This window comes from Sphaerodactylus townsendi, linkage group LG09, assembly GCF_021028975.2.
Source record: "Sphaerodactylus townsendi isolate TG3544 linkage group LG09, MPM_Stown_v2.3, whole genome shotgun sequence".
Taxonomy (NCBI): Eukaryota; Metazoa; Chordata; class Lepidosauria; order Squamata; family Sphaerodactylidae; genus Sphaerodactylus; species Sphaerodactylus townsendi.
Genome location: NC_059433.1, coordinates 50,384,678 through 50,406,527, shown reverse-complemented (window position 1 = coordinate 50,406,527; position 21,850 = coordinate 50,384,678). Strand labels below are relative to the sequence as shown.

General features: G+C 41.1%; 1 protein-coding gene across 7 annotated transcripts in view; it reads left to right on the top strand.

Moving 5' to 3' along the window:
* Positions 1–21,850, top strand: part of TRAPPC8 (trafficking protein particle complex subunit 8) — a 64,224-nt gene that overhangs the window by 31,965 nt on the left and 10,409 nt on the right. For all 7 annotated transcript variants that reach the window (XM_048507729.1, XM_048507726.1, XM_048507728.1 and 4 more), the window contains 15 exons: positions 521–652; positions 2,305–2,529; positions 3,604–3,712; positions 4,776–4,967; positions 5,147–5,277; positions 5,562–5,636; positions 7,933–8,059; positions 9,967–10,124; positions 10,633–11,072; positions 12,100–12,247; positions 13,443–13,539; positions 15,329–15,397; positions 15,487–15,527; positions 17,160–17,345; positions 18,912–19,013. In XM_048507729.1, coding sequence (XP_048363686.1) covers positions 521–652; positions 2,305–2,529; positions 3,604–3,712; positions 4,776–4,967; positions 5,147–5,277; positions 5,562–5,636; positions 7,933–8,059; positions 9,967–10,124; positions 10,633–11,072; positions 12,100–12,247; positions 13,443–13,539; positions 15,329–15,397; positions 15,487–15,527; positions 17,160–17,345; positions 18,912–19,013 — 2,232 coding nt within the window. The remainder of the gene's footprint in view (positions 1–520; positions 653–2,304; positions 2,530–3,603; positions 3,713–4,775; positions 4,968–5,146; positions 5,278–5,561; positions 5,637–7,932; positions 8,060–9,966; positions 10,125–10,632; positions 11,073–12,099; positions 12,248–13,442; positions 13,540–15,328; positions 15,398–15,486; positions 15,528–17,159; positions 17,346–18,911; positions 19,014–21,850) is intronic.

Genomic DNA, 21,850 nt, shown 5'->3' with positions numbered 1-21,850 from the left:
TTTTTCATAAACAACAAATATACTTCCTTTGTAGCGCACATTATAACTTGAAGTTCAAAACAGTTCAGAGTGATTTCAACATTTTTTGCACCCTTGTCAATTTTTTTGAGGTGATCACTGAAACAGAGGCAGGCAGTGGCAAACCAGCTCTGAACATCTCTTGCCTTGAAAACTATACTGGGTCACCAGAAGTCAACTGTGGTTGATTTGGGGTTGGGGCTGGGGGGTGGGGTGGGGGGGAATCACTGAAATATTTACTGTAGTTTTGATTTGGAACCAATACATAGATTATATATTAGGTTTGACTGTGGTGGTAAGTCCAGTGTAAATTTTTATAGTAGTTGGATGTTCTAGCTGATGAAGACTTCTAGAGAAACGGTATTTTCACGACATCAGTGATCGGAATCCTGTCATAGTTCTGATTTTCAGAATATTCTCTTATGACATTTTTGGGATGGTGGGTATTGCTATGCTTCATGGCTGGTTTATTGGGTCTTTTATCGTTTATTGCTTTTACTAGGATTCAGATCTTCGAAGTGCATTGTTATTGGAGCAAGCTGCATACTGTTTCATAAACATGAAAAGTCCTATGGTTAGAAAATTTGCATTTCATATGATACTGGCTGGCCACCGGTATAGTAAAGCAGGACAGGTATGTTTTTACTGGGGTGGGGGTTTTTTGTGGGGTGGGAAGACAGATTCTGTCATTTTCTATTTGGCTTGGTTGTCTGTCTGCCTGCCTGAGGTGGGAGAGCAATTGTAGCACTGACAGCTCATTCACATATGTTCATTGGAGATGATTTGGGTCTAAATCTTTGCTTCATGTTCAATTCTATCCATTTTGTATTTTTATTGCCCTATCATCTTATCCTTTTAGAAAATAATTTTTTTAAATGTAAACGTTAAATGTTTGATGTGTTTGACATTCAGCAGGTACATTTATTTTACTCAGATTTTTCAGTACTTGAATGCCACTCTTGTTGGGGGAATTCTATGCTTCACGCAGTTTAAAAGGCAAAGCTTAGAATGCTCATCTGAATTACTTAGGAAAGGGGGAAAAATACACTTAAAATAACTTGACAGTTTGACCCCATTTAATGAAGTGGATCCAGGACTAAGGTGTGTGGCTGCCTCAAGGGACAAATGAAATTGCATTTAGTGCTTTATAGCAAGTCCAGCCAAACTCTAGTGTAGGTTAAATCCACATCCCAGTCTTAGGGGGATCTGGAGTATAAATTAGTGCAGTGTTATATCCAAAGTTTAAATTTCACTTTGGATAAAAATTGTTAACCATTACAGAAGTATAAGAAAGACTTAGGTCATGGAGACTTAACAGGTTCACTATAATGCTTTTGGTGTGATTGAGTCTATGGCCCTTTCTGCACGGGCACTGAGTGAGGGTGTATTGGCATCGGCTGCGCCTTCCCCGACCAGCTTACCTTCTCCTGCTGGCTCCCATCATGATGTGGAGGCCAGGGGACTCGCCCCCTTGGTCAGAGCGACGGCTCTGGAGATGAAAGCCAGGGGGCGTGTCCCCTGGCCTCCACATCAGCCACTGGAAGGCGCCCCTTTTGAAAAACCTCACTTGTGGAGCGAGGTTCAAAAGGGGCGCTTCCATACTGCCTGGGCGTCGCAAGCACGGCGCTGCTGCATTGCTACAGCACCTGCTGTGCCAATGCCTCCCCAGGGACAGCGTTTTTTGCTGTCCCTGGGCCGCTCTATTCCCCCTGTGTGGAAAGGGCCTATGTTAGATACTCTATCAAATGTGTCAGCCCACTAAACTTATGCTTCAGTGAATCTGTTAGTGCCTGCCACAGTACTCTTTACTTTGCTCTTATGCTACAACAAACTAAGAGCTCTTACTGTAATGATATAAATTTAGAAGCTGGCCACCTGCAGGGAATACAGGCAGGAAGCAGCGGCATGGAAACCCTGTTCTCAGATCCTTCAAGATTCTCTAGCCCTCAGAAGTTGTTAGCTGATTCCTTTCCCCTACCTGCCACATTTTTCCAGTTGCTCATAACATTCTACCCCTTCTGTAACCCTCATATAATTTGGTTAGCTTTACAGTATTATATTATGCATGTTTGGAAATCCCTTGATTTTTGGATTAGACAGAAGTTTCTAGATTGCATTTGGGTGACTCCATTGTGGCTTAGTTATCTGCTCGGCCAGTCCCTTTGCTACCAAACAGTAGTAACACAGAAAATATTTCTGTACTTTGCATTAGAACATTAATCTGAACCTGCAACAATAGTGGCATGTGGAATGGTTTGTGATAATGTATTTGAATTTATTTTACAGAAGAAGCATGCTTTGCGGTGTTACTGCCAAGCCATGCAAGTTTATAAAGGAAAGGGATGGTCGCTTGCAGAGGATCATATAAACTTCACTATTGGTCGCCAGTCTTTTACGCTTCGACAACTTGAGAATGCTGTGTCTGCTTTCAGGCATATTTTGATCAATGATAGCAAGCAAACTGCTGCTCAGCAAGGGGCATTCCTCCGAGAATATCTTTATGTTTATAAGGTAAGATGCCTGTTTATCCTCTCTAGACTTTTAGCCAGTGAACTAACTCTTTATTAGGCATTCTATGTAGAAGCCTTGCCTACATAGCATTAATGATAAATTACCCTAACTTTATGAGTAAAATTAAAATTCTACAGTATTGATTGCAGCATTTGTTAAGAATGCTTATTCAGGTACAGCTCAAAGTACAGTGTCTGAAGTGGGAAATCCAAATGGCACTTCATTTCCACAAATTAACATGAAGCACAATCTGACAGGAAGTTCTATTTTGTTGTTCTTTAACTTGAAATGTCTTGAAGCTGTGGAAAAATTCTGTAAACACCATCCACCTCAGTAAAATGTGCACAGGATAACCTCCAGTTGAATTGTGCTTGATGGGTAAAATCTGTTGACCATGCATATGGTACTGAAAATCTGTTTCTGCAAGTGGCCAACTCTTTTTGGCTGCAGCAAGAAGAATCACAGAATTTATTTACTGCACCTGACTCCTCCCTGCTTGGCTTTCAAAGGCTAGAACATTCACTTAGCATTGAGGACTAATATGTTGGGAAGAAAGGAGGGCAGATATAGATTTTTTACAAAAAGTATTGTAAGCCACTCTGAGGCCTTTATAGTAAAAAAGCCAGAATGTAAATGAAACAGTGGCTCTCCTTTTACCCCTCCCACAGCATAAGTTTCCTTCAGCTCATGCTCAGGGGGAGTATTGACTAAAAGTCTTTTTCTTTGAGTTTCAGGAAGGCTACAAATATAATAAAACTCCAGTTTTGCCCGTCCATTCCAAACGTTGTAAGCTCATAAGTGAATACACAGAAATCTGTGGATAAAAAAATTACACTGATATAATGAATAGGCTCATCAATGCTGTCAGCAAATCTCTTTGTATGTTGCCTTAAAATGCTTATAGTATATACTTCTTTGTGCATTTCTTCTTAAAATAGTCTCAATAGCTCCTCTAAGTTCCTATATTTCTGCTCCCTGTACTGCATGATAAGTGTTTCAGTCATTCAGTTCTATTTCCAGTTCTGATTTGCCAAATATTTATTTTTAAGCGGTCTTTTCTGTTCTTCCCTCCAGAATGTAAGTCAGCTGTCACCTGATGGACCATTACCACAGCTTCCTTTACCCTGCATTAATAGCTCTGCAACGCGAGTTTTCTTTGGACATGACAGACGGCCAGCAGAAGGTTAATATGTATTTGGATTATTTTTTAAAAAAAGATAATCACTTAATTAGACTCGTACATCATAAACATAGTTATGTGTTGATCAAACTAAATAGAACTGAACTGTATGATTCCAAGCTTTTCCTTTTCACCCAAGTAAACTTTTGCAGATCTAAAGCCTTGCTTATGGTCCTGGCTTAAGGAAAGCAGAGTGTTGTTGGGAACTCCTTGATTGCTGTGGTCAACATGGTTTTTAATGTGAGTTCCTTTAATGATGGTAGCACTGGCAGGAATTGAATGGAAAATTTCAAGGAAATGACATCTGTTTTTTTTCTTGCTCTGGTACTGTATTTTTTGTACCTTTTTCATTTTCTGCATAGTATTGTGCAGGGAAAAGTGGGGAGCCCCACTAACGCTCCCCATGCCATACAGCACCTAGGAAGGGCCCTCCCCAAGCACTCCTGGCTGTACAACTGAATGACTACCTTAGACAAACTGCCTTCATTAATAGATACCTCAAAAGAGCTCACCATTTTGGCCGTCTCATCCTCCCCCCCCCAAAAAAAAACCCCAATTCTATTTATTTGAAAACTTTTTGTAAAACTGAATAACTTCTTTTGCCCACTTCATACTGTAACAGGGAGCTGAAGCTTATCGAAGTAGACCTTCTTAATATATAGAGACTGATAAGCTCATAACTGGGCATGCTGCATCAGCACTCCTCTGTGGCACTCCTGAACTGCTGCCCAGTGCCGGCATATGTTCCTCTGTTCCAGCATTAATCCAGCCTTTGCACTAGCACCATGCTGCTTCCATTGCACTTCCCCTTCCCCCCCGTAGATTACTCCGTTAGTTCATGATTCATGATGCGGTTAAGCCTAAATCATGCCATAACCTCTCTTGAAATCAGCATATGCAAAATGTATGATATCTGAAAAAAATGCATCAAGTTCTAATTTAAATTCTTATTATCAATTTTAATTTAGATGTGAAATAAGCAAGGATGTAGGAATTGAACCTGTTTCTATTTGGCATTCTGTGCAGTACTTAAGTGATTTTGTCTTTTTTATATACTCACAACTAGGTGAAAAACAGGCTGCAACACACATAAGTCTTGATCAAGAATATGACTCTGAATTTTCACAACAGTGGAAAGATCTTGAGGAGCAAGTTGTGGCTGCGTCTAACAAAAGTGCTGTGTCAAATTTCCAGCCAACACAGTATTGTCTGAACCGATACTCAGATAATTCTAGGTTTCCGCTTGGCGTGGTTGAAGGTAAAATTTGAATAAACATTTGGAAAAGCAGTACATAGTATAAACTTGACGTTGCTGAAATAAAATTGCTATGGAATATAACAGCAGTTCTAAAGTTCAGTTAAGAATGACTTGACTTTTTCTCACATCTTGTGAAAATTGCTTGCCTATGAGTGTATAACGATGTTTCTTTATTGTAGAACCAATAACTGTGGAAGTAGCTTTTAGAAATCCACTGAAGGTTCCACTTTTGTTAACTGACTTGTCACTACTTTGGAAATTCAAACCAAAGGATTTCAGTTCAAACAATAATGGAGAATCAAAGGAACTAGTAAGTAATTAAAATATTATGTAGCAATATTTTGTACAGTGTCAGTGATAATTATTACTTTGTTCTTCCTGCTGAACAGTCAATCAGTATAGAGCTTCATAATTTGATTTCCTTAAATATTAGAGTGCACATGCCTTCCAGCTATATCCAGGTTTCTTTTTGCAGGGATGACTAATGTAAAAGTAAAGAGCAGTGTTCTCAGTGTTACTACTAGCAACAGTTTAGCATTGACAAACAGTGATGTATTTAATGGAAATGTTTTTCAGGTTATTTTTTCTTTTTAGATGACATGTGGAAAAGATATGATTGGAGCTGAAGTAATATCAGAATTTTTGATTAACAGTGAAGAAACAAAAATGGTAAGTACCATGAAAGATATGTAAGATATAGCCCTATCTTTAATATTGTTAGTCCTTGTTGTTTAGACAAACTATTTAGACCAGGGGTAGGCAACCTTTACCACCCAAGGAGCTATTTGGACCCGTTTTCCACGGCCCCGAAAATCTACTGAGCTGGAGAGGTGGCTCCGCACAGAGCCGCCTCTGGTTCGGTCCCTCCACTCACCTTTCCTTCCAGCACTGGGAGGCGGACGCGCCAAACAGGGAAACCCCTTCTGCCTGACAGAGCAGACAGATGCCTGCTCCGTGGGTAAGAGGGGGATGGCGTCTGTGGCCTGCCCGGTGCCACCGCCTCTTGCACTGCAGGAGGCAGTGGTGCTCGGCAGGGAAACCCCCTCTGCCCGACGGAGCAGGCAACTGCTGCTCTGTGGGGCAGAGGAGGTATGACAGCTGTGAGGATGGCAGAGGGGGGATGGCGGCTGCTCTGGAGGGACATGCCCACGCTACCCTCTGACCGCCAGGGGTTGGAGAGCAGCGTGGGCATGTCCAACCCTCCAGAGCTGCGCTGGAAGGAGAGGTGAGCGGAGGGGATGCGAAAAGCGGCGCCCTCATGCATGGAGCCGCCTCTGGTTTGGCCCCTCCACTCACCTTTCCTTCCAGCGCTTCTCTGAAGGGCTAGAGGGACACGCCCATGCTACCCTCTGACCTCCAGGCCACGTGGAGCCACAGTATAAGGCTGATAGAGCCGCATGCGGCTCCGGACCTGTAGGTTGTAGACCCCTGATTTAGACAAACCTAACTCAGCACCATATGCAGGCTGTATCTCACGCCAGTGCTTTTCAAGCTTTGCAGAGCTTGAAAAACATTGGCAGGGGAAGGATTAGCAGATGCAGCATGCAGTGCTAACTTAGTTCAATGCTTCATGTAGGATCTATCCTCCGCTAAACCTTGTGCTTGAAAAGCATCAGTGGAGAAAGGGGTAGCCATATCAGGCAAGTGTTGCTGACCTCATTTAATGCCGCACGCAGGATCTCTCTCCTGCAGAATCTATCTCATCGGCAGGAAAAGGTTGAATAAATCCTGCATGTGGTGCAGAGCTAGCTCAGCGCCGCATGAAGAAGAGTTTGGATTTATGCCCCCTTTCTCTCCTGTAAGGAGTCTCAAAGGGGCTTATAAACTCCTCCCTTCCTCTCCCCACAGCAGACACCTTGTTAGGTAGGTGAGGCTGGGAGAGTTCTGAGGAACTGTAACTAGCCCAGGGTCACCCAGCAAGAATGTGTAGGAGTGGGGAACCAGATCTGGTTCACCAGATAAGAGTCCACCATTCACATGGAAGAGTGGGGAATCAAACCCTGTTCTCCTGATTAGAGTCTACCTGCTCTTAACCACCACTCCAGGATCTATCCGCTGACAGCCAGAAGCCAGATCGCATGACTTGGAGATCTATCACCCAATGGGGCTTGGAAAGCTCAGTTGAAGATAAGGACAGTTAGATCTTCAAGCCACTCTGAGCTCAGACATCTGTCTCTTGACTATGCTTTTCAAACCCCTGAGGGGTTTGATAAGCATCAGTGGGAGAAGAGTCAGCCAGATCCTGTATGCGATTTCTGAGCCAGATCAGCTCAGCATGCAAGATCTATCCCCTGCAGATGCTTTGCAAACCCTATAGGGGCAGGGGAAGGGTCCTGCATGTAGTTTACAAGCTAGTCCAGTGCTGCATATAGGATCTATCCTTTGCCAATACAGGGCTTGAAAATGCTCAGCGGGGTGAGGGCTGGCTAAATCCTGCATGTGTTGCTGATGCAGGTTCTATCCCCCAACAGCCAGACCTCCAAGGCAGTTCAACTCGGAGATCTGTCCCCCAACTGTGCTTTCTAAACCCCTTAATGCTTTGAGAAACACCAGCAGGTATAGTTCCCCCCCCCCATGCCATTTACCAAGCCTCCAAAGGCTTGAGAAGTTGTGGGGGGGAGGGGAGAACTGAAATTTTTCAGGTTTTTAAATGCAAATATTCTTGGATATCTGTTTTACTTAGCTTTACCGAAAATTTCTGGGTTAAAAAACATGAACCCAAAATTTACCAAAATTTTTTATTGGTGCTCATGTTTAGTCTGAACCAACCCTGCATGCTAAATATTGCCCCTAATTAAGCACCCCTATAGAAATCATACAACTATCAAAATAGATGTAGTTTTAAGGATAAGCTTTTAATAACAGTAAAGGTAGCCATTTGCTATTGTATGACTAAAATGGTGCATAAATGTAAACTAAGTAATCTGCATACTAGCAACAACAACAATTTAACATATCTCCACAGGCAAGACTAAAGCTCTTTCCCCATCAAACAGGGGAGCTACACATTCTGGGAGTCGTTTACAATCTTGGCACTATTCAGGGTACTACAGTGCTAGATGGAATAGACTCTTCGGTTGGATTTCAAACTGGTAAGGCTGTGGTAGTTTTACTGCAATATAAACTGCAAATGCTGATAACTAAACTGTTGAATTTATTTTGCTTGTTTTTATTTTATTTAAGAAATTATATTCTGTCTTCTTGATTCAAGACAAAATACAGTAATTAAAACGTCCACGACTAAAAACAAAGATAAAATAACCCCTTAAAAGATGCCTGCTGTTCAAACCAGTCCAAATGTCTTTCAGTTTCTTCAGAAGATCTCTAAGGAGGGGGGCCCTTTTCACGGAGCCCATTCCACAGAGTTGGAGCCACCATAGAAAGGGTCTGGGCTTTGGTTAGTGTCAGACAGGCTACCATAGGTGGTGGGAAGATTAACAGTTGGCTGGCGGTTGACTGCACATGGGGACACATGGGAGCTGATCCACCTTTAAAATGTGGGTCCTAGGTTGTGAAGGGCTTTAAATGTCATTACCAGTATTAAACTCAAAAATAAACAGGCAGCCAGTGAAAAGGGGAAATATGTTCTTGGTGGCTATCCCCTGACAGCATTTGAACTGCTGTATTCTGGACCATTGTATTTTTCAAGTTATCTTCAAAGGCAGCCCCACATAGAGCATGTTGGCGAACTGGTTGTTGTGGGTTTTTCAGGCTGTGTGGCCGTGGTCTGGTAGATCTTGTTCCTAGCGTTTCGCCTGCATCTGTGGCTGGCATCTTCAGAGGTGTATCACAGAGAGAAATCTGTTACACAGTGTTACACAATGAGAAGGGAAAGTTTTAATGGGGTATATATTGTCCATATCCCAGGGTGGGGAACCAATCAGTAAATTTTTGGGTGGTACTTGCTATGCAAAGGTGTGGTTAACTGTATTGTACTGTGGGTGGGGTTTTTCAGACCAGGGAGTGATTCACATTAGCATTCTCTGCAGCAGCAATAGTCATAGTTGGTTCTGGTGGGTTTTCTGGGCTGTGTGGCCGCGGTTTGGTGTGTAACAGACTTCCCTCTGTGATACACCTCTGAAGATGCCATCCACAGATGCAGGCGAAACGTTAGGAACAAAATCCACCAGGCCACGGCCATACAGCCCGGAAAACCCACCAGAACCAGTTGAATCCGGCCGTGAAAGCCTTCGACAATAGTCATAGTGATTGCAAACCCTGTGTCTGGGTGGAGTCCATGTGAATCACTCCCTTGACTGAAAACCCCACCCACAATACAATACATACTTCTCTCTGTGATACACCTCTGAAGATGCCAGCCACAGATGCAGGTGAAACGTTAGGAACAAGATCTACCAGACCACGGCCACACAATCCGGAAAACCCACCACAACCAGTGTTTTCCGTTTTAGTTTTATGAAGGTAATTGATTATAGCACAGTTTTTGTATTTATGTCACTATTTTAGTGATGAGTGATGTTATAAGGTTTAGTTTTATCCAGTTTGTAACCTGTCTTGAATCCTTTAGGAAAAAGCAGAATGTAAATCAATAAAAGCATTTCCAGATCACATAAAACTATATCACATGGGGATGTGAGGTCCAGTCTCAGTTTCTGTATTACATATTGCAGGCTAAGAGAAAAGAAATTGGAACTTCGATCTATGGCTACAAATCTTGATCCTCCTTGGTCTCAGATTGCAAATGCCTTAGCAGACCAGGTGCTCAGGAGCAGGAGCAGCAGAAGGCCATTGCTTTCACATTATGCATGTGAGCTCCCAAAGGCACCTGGTGGGCCACTGCGAGTAGCAGAGTGCTGGACTAGTTGGACTCTGGTCTGATCCAGCAGGCTAGTTCTTATGAAACTTGTTTTGTACATTTGGATAATTCTCTTCATTCTTCAGTTGCATCCTACCCAGTATAATCTTAATAGCATCGTTAAGAAATTAGTCAAGAAAAGATACTTTTTACACGTACTTCATCCTATGTATTTGTTTTCAGGAAAATATATTCCTAATGGAACATCAGTTCGAGGCCGCCAAGATTTGGAAATCCAAGGCCCTCGCCTAAATAATACAAAGGAAGAAAAAACATCCACTAAATATGGACCAGATCGACGTCTAGATCCCATTATTGCAGAGGAAATGCCTTTGCTAGAGGTACAACTGATTATTGACAATGATGTTAAAAATGGAACATATATTAGTGTTTTTTCCACTTTTTTATGGCATCTTGACTGCCTCGGTCTAAATCTAAAGTTGCTAGATTCTACCTGATCAAAGAATAGTCAGTTCAATCCCTGCATTAATGAAATAGATCTCAGGTGTAAACTAGCATAAGACACACCTTTTCCCCTCAATGACCTTATAAAATATACTACTGAAATGTAATTTTTGCTAAGATTAGCTGGGAAAAACCCCAAAAACTAAGGAAACATCTTCTGTCATCTTAATTTCCTGTAATTATCTGGACACCTGCTTTTCACTATTAGTATCTACTTTAAGCTATTAGAAAAGCAAAGTAAAACAAAAAATGTAGAAGTCTGTATTCATCTGAACCTTAAGTTGAGGATTTTTATTGCTAAGTATGGACACATTAAGCATGACTGTACTGCCTTTGTCAACTTGCACAGATAGTTATAACAGTGCAGATATTCTTCTACTTCAGGTATTCTTTATTAATTTTCCAACTGGCCTCCTTTGTGGAGAAATCCGAAAGACTTACGTGGAATTTATGAATGTAAGCAAGTGTCCTCTCACTGGACTGAAAGTTGCCTCCAAACGGCCAGAATGTTTTACTTTTGGCGGCAGCAGTACCATTTTAACACCACTGAGTCCATCAACATCTGAACACAGCAGTGCTTACAAGACTGTATTGAAACATTCTACCTCAGTATGTTCACTGATGTCTTCAGCTTCTTCTGTGGACTTTGGGGCTGGAACAGGAAGTGAGACTGAAGTGATAGATGTTCCACTTCCTGACTCTGTTCTCCTCCCTGGAGCTTCAGTACAGTTACCCATGTGGATACGTGGGCCAGACGAAGAAGGCGTTCATGAAATACATTTTTTATTTTACTATGAAAGTATTAAAAAACATTCAAAAATGAGGTAAGATTTTTAAAGCTTTTTTAAAAATTATTTTTGTTTTGAGTTAATTGGGTTAATTCCTGCAGCTCTGTAAGCAGAAAGAACATGTGCAAGAGGAAACCTTTGTGAAGAAAGGGGCGTGTACCACTGGGGGGATTCAGTGAAGAGCGGGAATTGGGCTTGTTCTTGTACAAATTATGGAACTGAGCCCGTGGTTGGATGATGGTTTCTTTTGAATGCTTTACTTCGTACTTTTAATGTTCAGATAGCCAGTAGAAATCATTGTGTAGAATCATGTGCTGATGCATAGTTGTGAGGGGGAAGGACTGCACATTATTAAGTTTATATTTATAGGAGTTTATGTGCTGGTAACTACACAATGCATCAAACATATAAAGCCAGTGGCACAAGCTGTGAGTGATCCTGAATCCCTACATCACACTGTATTTACTCAGGTATGTGTCTTGTTTGAATAGACTTTAAGTTGATGAACAGGCATATATTAATAGTCTGAAATGCTTTTTATTTCTTGTGCTAGTCCAGAAATGGATCTGTATTTTTAAAAATGCATTCTGTATAAGCATCTTTGACAAAAGCTATAGCTTTGTGTACTTTGTTTTTATAATTTATTATTTGTTTCCTGTCTTTGGGGAGTATGATAAGGCCTAATGAATAAATGAGTTTACAGCGCCCTTCATTTTAACCTTGGTATTCTTAATTGTTATTGACCATTTATTTTTGTTTTTACAAGTGGGACCACTTGTATACTACTGCTGTGTCCACCGAAAGATCTTGGGGGATTTATGAATTGATCTGCCATTTCCTGGACCGTGTATGTTTTAGAGCACACCACTCGAGTCCTAGTGCTTACCTAGTGCTGTCCCCAAGGCACTAGGACCCAAGTGGAGTATTCTAGAACAAAGATGGTCCAGGCAATGGCAGATCCATTCACAAATCACCTAAGATCTTTTGGTGGGACAGAGAATAGCTGCTGAATTGTACATGAAGGAAATCTGGTGCATAAAGTAAAATTGTTTTCTCTTTATAGTCACAGAGTATTGAGACACACAGCAGTTATTTGTACCAGCCGATCACTGACTGTTCGAGCTACTGCATATCGAAGTAATGCTCTTGAGGATGAAAAAGGTGAAGGTGACAATATGCTAGTGTTTGTGGATGTGGAAAATATCAATACTGTAAGTCCGCTCAGGGTAACATGACGTGCAAATTTTTTATTGTTTTTTCCCATTACAATCGATGTATGCATGATTTTTAGAATTAGTATGCAGCCAAATTTAAAGTTACTTGAGCTAAATTTGTATACAAGGCAAATTTAATTTGATTTGAATAGACCTCAGTGTGAACTAGTTCCAGTATAATTCTTGGCCCTAGTCTTCTCAACTTTTACTTGTGCTGTAATGATGTATGAAATAAAATAACTTAGTCTTCATGCTTGAGTTCATACAGTATAGAAATGTGTTTAATCAGCTGATCCTTAAAAGCCAGATACATAAAATGCATTGTTATCTAGCATTCATGGGGAATGGCGGTTACTGGTGAACCAGGTGGGTTGAATAATCAGACTTGTTGCTCTGTTCAGCCTTGACCCAGAGGAATTTACAGTGACTGAACTGTACCCTGTTAAGAATGCTGTTGTTACTCCTGTACCAGATAGGACCCTGTCACTTTTCATTGAGCTATTTGGAGCCATCCTACTTAGCATGCAGACAATCAGGTCGGCTGCCTGGGAGTCCACCAGCAGAACTGGCTCAAAGCAGGCTGGGGCAGGGGCAGCACCTGAGAGAGATGTTGGTTGGCAGTGCCAACTGGCAAAAGTCCAGCCACAGCCAGAGGCATCAAGCTGGCCAGCTGTAGAGGCATGTGTGAGATGGACAAGTGCCTGAAGACACAAGGGGTATAGTGGTTGATGAGGAAAGGTGTCTGCTGGGCAATCCTGGTTAATTGAAAACATTATAGATAGGGGAGTGCTGGATAATAAAGCGGTTACTGTAATTAAAATCCAGAGATTAAAATATTTGAAATGGGCAGTGACTACTTTTGTTACATGACAAGTGAATACTGAGATCTGGAAGACAGCTCCAGTTCCTGAAAAGCTCAGGACTGTTATGTCAAAAATTACTGATACTAAGAAGACATTTACATTTTGAGCAAATGCAGCTTAAATAGAACTGGACCATCAGACCCTTTAAGAAAGGTATTACCTTCTTGCATGTGATTTGGCTGTTTTGGGCTGCTTTAACCTTCTTAAAAAGGACAAAAATGGGGCTATCAGGTATTTTATCTTAGGTAGAATTGTCTAACATGTATTATAAAAACTTGGCTCTTGAAACCAGTTACCTGCATCTTTTTTTCTTCTTGGGGCTTACTTAGAGTGAAGCTGGTGTAAAAGAATTTCATATAGTACAAGTGTCCAGTAACAGCAAAAACTGGAAGCTGCAGGAATCCATAAATCTTTCTGAAGACAAAGGTTTGTGAATTTTCTTACCAGATACTACTATTCAAATTATACACTTGTGTTAATTTTTCCCTTTAGTTTCTTAAACTAAAACTGTCCTTTTTAATAATAAATGACAGCCAGTACTTTTTCAACATAGATTTGTGTATGTGTTCACGAAAGATAACTTCCTTTTTCAATTTTGTTTTAGTTTAATGTCAATAAATTCTTCTAACCCAGGGTGTCCCTTGGCACTATAGTGCTGCCAGTACCTTTCCTAGCACCCATCAAATGTTTTTAGAAAGAGGAGGAGGAGGAGGAGGAGTTTGGATTTATATCCCCCCTTTCTCTTCTGTAGGAGACTCAAAGGGGCTTACAGTCTCCTTGCCCTTCCCCCCTCACAGCAAACACCCTGTGAGGTGGGTGGGGCTGAGAGAGCTCTGAAGAACTGTAACTAGCCCAAGGTCACCCAGCTGGCGTGTGTGGGAGTGCACAAGCTAATCTGAATTCCCCAGATAAGCCTCCACAGCTCAAGTGGCAGAGCTGGGAATCAAACCTGGTTCCTCCAGATAAGAGTGCACCTGCTCTTAGCCACTACGCTACTGCTGCTCCTGGTTAGTTTTCCCAGAGGACTGAGGAGAAACAGCCCACCACAGGAAAAATATTTCTACCATAGATCAAAGGAATCACAGATCAAATAGGGAAACTGATGAAAAAACATAGCCTGCAAACCATCTTCAAACCTACCAGGAAAATACAGCAGATGCTACGCTCAGCAAAGGACAAGAGAGACCCCCTCACTTCTGCAGGAATCTATCGCATACCCTGCAGCTGTGGAAAGGTCTACATAGGAACCACAAAATGCAGCATTCAGACTCATATTAAGGAGCATGAAAGACACTATTGGCTTAACCATCCTGAAAAATCTGTAGTAGCAGAACATGTCCTAAACAAAACTGTACATAACATGTGTTTGAAAAGAAATTGCATGTAAAATATAAATAATCCTAGGTATAATATTCATTTTGAGTGTATTTACTTTGCCCCATAAAGACAAGTTTAAACTTTCCCATCTATCCAAATCCAAAGGTATATCAGCAATTTGTTAAAATTTATCATAATCATATGCATAATATCTCTAGGAATCAATATTCTAAGATAAGTAATGACATCTGGGCTCCACTGAAAATGTCCATAAGCAAATACACTTGGTGATATATTGTCTGTCAGTGGTGTCAACTTAGATTGTGCCCCACTGATTGACTAGCCAGAGAAGTCTCCAAAGGTATGAATGATATTCATTCATGCAAGAATGGAACAGGAATGGATGACTAAGGTTCCAAAATCAACCTGAAAAGATCATCTGCATAAAAAATAAGTTTGCATTCCAAAGAATTATGTACAGAGCTATTAATATAATTATTCTTGTGTAATAGCACAAGCCAGAGGTTGTAGACAAAGATAAAAAATAAGAGGAGAAAGAGGGCAACTTTGTCTGGCACCCCTCTCCAGAGGGAGTTTCATCTGAATAGAAAATTCTAATCCATTACTTAAATTTATGAGGAAAACTGAATTTTGTCAATGTTACAAAGATAAATTTCCAGAATATTATGTCAAAAGCTTTTGCAGTATCAAGTGCGAGAACATCAACTTGATCAGATCTCTTACTATTCAAAGCGATCAAATCAGTGCCCTCAGGTTTTGAAACGGCACCTGAAATCTAAGGTTATATTTTTTGGCTGCCTTTTTAGAAAGTAATGGGTTGGTGGTAGAAAGCATATGTGTATCTATGACATATATTTGATAATTTTTTTTCAATCAGATATTAAGCTGGCTAACAGAGAGAAAGGAAAGCTGTGCTTGAAATCAGTAAGGTGCAAACATTTATTAGGTAAGTGTTTTACTTTTTCGAATATTTTTCTACAACAAAATGTTGACCTCTTTTTGTAGAACTGACCCTTTTTTCTCTTCTTCTCTTAGACGATTATACGTTTGCAGATATTATTTTTGGAAATGAACAGGTACGTTTTGTCATTTTCTTTATAATAAGCTTGGTGCTATAAAAGAACTTTTGTTCCTCAATACAAGCTTTTGTAGAAAAAACCACTGCTAAATCCGTGTAGTGCAAGTACAAGTAATTTTTTTAAAATCCAGTAATAGAATGTGTCTATTTGTTCACTAACTGCATGTTTGGGAATTTTTAAAACACTTTATTAGTACACCGTGGTCTCCCTTCTGGACTGTAGCATACTAAATACAACAATACTCTGACTTCATTCATGATGAAAATGAGCCTCCAAAGTCCTTATGATCCCCCCCCCTCCCTTTATATATGGGGTGCAGTTTGTAGACTTCCTGGTTTGTTGTAAACTACAGTTTCTTGTGATTTCTCAATTAGGCAAAATGACAAACTGTAGTATATTTCTTGGTTACAAACTGGATTGCTTAATATGGTTTAGTTCTTCAAATCTATGTTTGTGGCCAAGAAATTCTAAGCTATTTGCCATTTTTCTGGTCTGGTTATCCCAACATTTGGTGAGTTGTATCAAACTATACCCTTTTCAACAGAAAGAACTCCGTAGAATTGTAGCTTCATCTGCCACATGCTGGACCATCTTTATTTTAGAATCCTCCAAAGCAGAGCATTCTAAAACAAAGATGATCCAGCATGGGGTGGATGAAGTTACAATTCTACTGAGTTCCTTATATTGAAAAGTGTATAGGACAGTGGTGGCGAACCTATGGCACGGGTGCCAGAGGTGGCACTCAGAGCCCTCTCTGTGGGCATGCACAAACAGAGTCCCCCCCACACACATCTAGGCTGGCTTGGGCCACTGGGCTCAAGTATTAGCATTAAACCTAAGACCTAATTTTGGGGAAGCAGTGTGGGTAACCCTGTTAAGCGCTGTTAAACCCCACTGATTTTCATGCGAAGAACTAAAGCGCGATCCTTTACCTGGGAGTAAGCTCGGTTGCTGGCAATGGGGCATGCTTCTGAGTAAACCCTCCTAGGGTCGTGAATCACCCGTTGGAAGAGTTGCACAGTTGCTTCAAAGCAAAGCCACCCACTACCACCAAACTTATTCCCGAGTAACGCACACCTCGGAGCCAACCGTTTTTTCTAAACTAAAACCTCAGTATTCAGGTTGAATTGCCGTGTTGGCACTTTGCGATAAATAAGTGGGTTTTGGGTTGCAATTTGGGCACTCGGTCTCGAAAAGGTTCGCCATCACAGGTATAGGAACTCCTCAGTCTGCACACCATGCATGGCAGAAGGAAGGAGTAGCAGGAAGGTTGCTCATTCCTAATAGAACTATGTTTGTGATGTCTGATATGCAACCTTCGTATACATAGCTGAAGTGCACTTTGTATCTGTACTTTCTCCCAAAATTAAACTGTTGTGAAGTTGTGTTTTTAAAGGAAGTCTGGAAAAATGGCAAGTACACGCTGGCATGATTTCCCTCCTTTAAAGTTCCTGTACTAAATCCCAAACTGGTTTTTGAACTTACTTTTTGAAGAAGGTTTTGAGGTAGCACAATATGAAAGGCAAGAATTGAACACATGAAATTATCTGAATTCATTTTTATTTCATGTTCGACAACTATTTTACTAAGTTTTCTAACAAGCAAAGTGTAATTCACTGCTTTTTATAGATTATCAGTTCCACCAGTCCATGTGCAGATTTCTTTTTCCGAAGCTTACCGTCTGAGTTTAGAAGGACTCAAACACAACAGAGTATGAATACTTCACAAGGAACTGTGAAACAGTCTCTTGACAATGCTGTTAGACTGATACAGAAATGTAGTGAAGTGGACTTGAATATCATTGTACTTTGGAAGGTATGTATGAGAATGTTATATTTGAAGTTTGTAAAGAGTATGAGACAAGTTATATGAATGTTAAATAAGGAGTGTAGATATCTAAGAGTGTATAGCACACGCTCACATTAAAAAATTGATTGTTCTACTAGTGGTGGACTGTTCCTCCAGTGGAAGAGGTGTCTTCTGCTAGAGGAAAACTCCAGTGTTACTGGAACGGACTCAGTCCTTTAGGTTGTATTCAAAAAATAAGAGGGAAAATATTTTAGTAACTTTATCTTCTGACATCTATAGATTCTATTTAAAGGTAGTATTATGGGTGTAAGGTAGAGGCTAAAAAGAACATATAATTTATTTATTTTTATTTATTTTATTAAACTTCTATACCGCCCTTCCCCAAAGGGCTCAGTAGGCATGCAGTAGGCATGCCAAAACTGGGAATAAATTTTTTTCTGAACACCTGTGAGTGAGGTCCATTCCACCCCACCTCAGTCCCCCACCACTGTAGCTAATTACCTGGGCTTGAGGAGGGCCATACACACTGGCAGAGCTTCTTGGGGTAAGGTGCAGCTGAGCGGCCCTGTGGCAGCGGAGGACACAGGGTCACAGGAATGGTATGTATGGCTATTGGCTCCAGTGTTGGTTCCTTTAAGGTGGCAGTGGGGGGAGCCATGTCCTCCACTACCACAGGCCAACTAAACCTCTAGCTTGGTAAGCCCGGAGGGGAGTTCCACTCAGCCAATGGCTCTAGTGCAGTGGTGGCGAACCTTTGGCACTCCAGATGTTATGGACTACAATTCCCATCAGCCCCTTCCAGCATGGCCAATTGGCCATGCTGGAAGGGGCTGATGGGAATTGTAGTCCATAACATCTGGAGTGCCAAAGGTTCGCCACCACGGCTCTAGTGCCACCCCTGTGAGGGAGGTGGCAGGAGTTGCTGTACCCTGCAACATTGTGGATCTGCTGATCAGCCAGCTGTTGGGCCCTGGGAAAGAACTCTGTCCATCTCCCTTTTCTTGTTTAAAATACTGAGGTGGCTTACAAACAAAACACAATCAGAATAAATCTGAATGTTCTTACTGATATGAGTTTTTTAAAGGTTGTCTCCATTAACTCTTTGCTAATAATATGTAGTTGAAATAAAACTTTATGACTGCTTCTCCAAAACAGTTAATCTTTAAAAAAAAATGAAATTCAGTCATCTCAAACATTTTCATAACTGGATCCAAGGGATTTCTGCCAAACGAGGCATCATATTCTTTGTAGTAGGTCCAGCCTGTTGTCTTTGAACTACTGGGATGGCAGTAATGGAGTAAAACTATAAAACTAGGCTGTTAAAGGCTACTCTTGCCTACTAGCTAGTTTCTGAATCTAAAAATTAACCATGTCTATTGCCTTCAAGGAGGCTAAGGTGGCATTCATTTTTCCCTCTTCAACTATTTTGCAACCCTATGAGTAGGTTAGGCTGTGAAAGTATTATCTAATGGTGAAATGAATCTGGGTCTTCCTGATACTCTAACCGCCCCTGGCTCTTATGCCTCGAAAGACTTCCATTATATTCACACTTTCAGTTTTTGTCCTCTACAGGCATATGTTATTGAAGATAACAAGCAATTGATATTGGAAGGCCAGCATCATGTTGTGCTTCATACAGTAGGAAAGGAGGCTTTTTCTTCCGCACAAAAGCAGGTATTATGGAATAATTCTTTCTTTTTAGTTTTTATTCAACCTTGTTTGCTTTTCAAAATAATATTGGTGACATTTGGTTGTAACATTTTCAACTGTTTTAAAATAATCAAGTGTTTTAAAATAAACATTTTCAAGTGTTTTAAAATAATCTGTAGCCCAACAGATAAAATATTCTAGCTTTATATGGGTATAACACAGCCAAAGGTTGAAATAAAATTAACTACATGAATTTACTTCCTAAATATGATTAGTTAGGTGTGTTTGTGAAAAACATATTTGTAGATCAATAAGCCAACATGAATTAATGAAAAAATCTGTCTGTCATGGATAAAATAAACATACAGAAATAATTATTTTGAGCATAGTATTGATGATGGGTGAATGGGCTTTCAGTGGGCTCATTCAGTGATTTGTATGTTTTTAATATAAAGATTGTTTCATCCGGGACATCTGTGCATAGTGAGATTGCATGCTACCATATATACTTGTGTATAAGTTGAGTTTTTCAGCACATTTTTTGTGCTGAAAAAGCCCCCCTCGACTTATACACGAGTCAGCTGTATTTTAAAAATATATTTTAGGGTTTTAATTTTATTAGGCCGACCCAGAGGCACAGCTTTACTGCCTTCAAAGCGGCACCAAAATTTCAGGATATCATCAGGTGACACTCCTGATGATACCAGCCAAGTTTGATAAAGTTTGGTTCAAGGGGTCTAAAGTTATGGACCCCCAAAGAGGGTGCCCCATCCCCCATTGTTTCCAATGGGAGCTAATAGTAGATGGGGCTACATTTTGAGGGTCCATAACTTTAGACCCCTTGAACCAAAATTCACCAAACCTGGGTAGTATCATCAGGATAATCTCTTGCTGATACCAGCCAGGTTTGGTGATGTTTGGTTTAGGGGGTCCAAACTTCACCAAACCAAACTTCACCAAACCTGGGTGGTATCATTAGGAGGGCCTCCTAAAGATACTCTGTAATGTTGGTACTGCTAACATAAACATTCCTCCCCTGACCAAAAAAATCCAGTTTTGAAGGATTTTAACTCTTGTATTTTACCTTGGTTGCTGGTTGAGCTAAGGTTTTTGTACTTTTAAAGTTATTGTTGAGACCATATTGTTTTTGTTGACCCTCTTTTCCACTTACAGAGCTAGTTTACTGTTTTTCTTTGAAATAAATATTCAAAAACATTTAACCTACTGATGCCTCAATTAATGTAATGTTATTAGTATCTATTTTTATTTTTGAAATTTACCAGTAGCTGCTGCATTTCTCACCCTTGACTTATATGCAAGTCAATAAGTTTTCCCAGTTTTTTTGTGGTAAAATTAGGTGCCTTGACTTATATACCGGTCAACTTATACACGAGTATATACGGTACTTACTAGAACAGTGCAAATTTCTCACCTTACAGTCCAAGCGATGTTAATTGTGATTTGGGGGATTGCTGTATTCAAATTAATGAGGACATACTTGTTCTGGGAGTGAATATTTGAACACTAATTGTTGTTAGCCCCCAGCTTTGTCACTTAAATATTGTGCTGCTGGTTGTCTTTTGATCAGAAGCATGGGGCCACCCATGTCCCTGGGCGCATGCCACCAAGACCCACCCCCCGTCCTCTGTGCAGGCCAGCACGGAGGATGGGGGTGGGGCTCAGTCAGCATGGAGGCTGGGGGGGCAAGGCTTGGCGGCAAGCGGCCCTGCCCCTGAGTTTCACCTCATCAGCCTCCGTGCAGGTCGGCTTTTGGCCAGGGATGTCTCTGGGTACCATTTTCCCCAATACGCCTCTGCTTCTTATTTCTATCCTAGTATCTGATGTTCTAGCTAGACAGTAGTATAATGCACATTCCCACCATAGCCAACTGTATTGCCCTATGCATTAAAAAAAACACATTATGTTCTCAGTCTATTATTTGGGATGATGTTTGAGTATGGCCCTTTACCCCACCTCCACCCCAGCAGCAGCCTGGGCCCTCCAAATTTACCTGATGCAATAGAGGAAGAGCCTTTGGTGGGAGCTAGAGACAGAGTCACATCAAAGCTGTGCCCTACTGATGGATTGGGAGATGGCCTTTGCAACAGATAGTTCCTGCAACAAGTTCTAGTCGCCTGACAATGACATCACCTGCCAATGATAAAGAACTAGCATCCTATTCACACCATGACAGGGAATCTCTAGCAGCAGGCCAGAGCTAATAACAGACACCTGGACAAAGGGAAAAGAGAAGAGACTCACCCTGGCTGAGCCCAACTAAAGGTCAGGGAAAGATGGAGCAGAATTGGCCCAGGTTCAGGAGGAAGGTGGAGTACAGGCCAGGAAGAGAGTATACAGGAGGCAGTGACGTAGGTATAGATTTTTTTATGGGGTGGGTTTGGGGGCGGGGCTCAGGGGGCGGGCCATGCCTCCACCCACCTCTGGGGGCCACTCAAGCAAGTCCCAGGGAACCTTCCAGGTAGAGCACAATAGTGGAGGGTGGCAGAGGCAAACCAGTTGCAAGGAGTGCTTACAGATGACATAGCGTTCTAGCATGGTATTTTGAATCAATCACTATGTAACTTATTAGTTGTGTAGTGTTAACATTTTGTGCATAGAAGCCTTGGCTGGAGTGTTTGGCTAAGGAAATGACCAATATCCTAAATCAACATGTGTATAGAGATACTGAAAGAGTTTCCTGTGTTGTTATTTTTTTTAGTTTGACAAATTAATGAAAATAATAAACCACAAATAACTTTCTTTAGTGGTTCATGTCAGTCTTTTTATTGCTTGTTCTAAAAGGGCCTCTCTCATCTTACAGGTTATTTCAAAACTTTAAGTCAGGGTTGATCCCTGGGTGG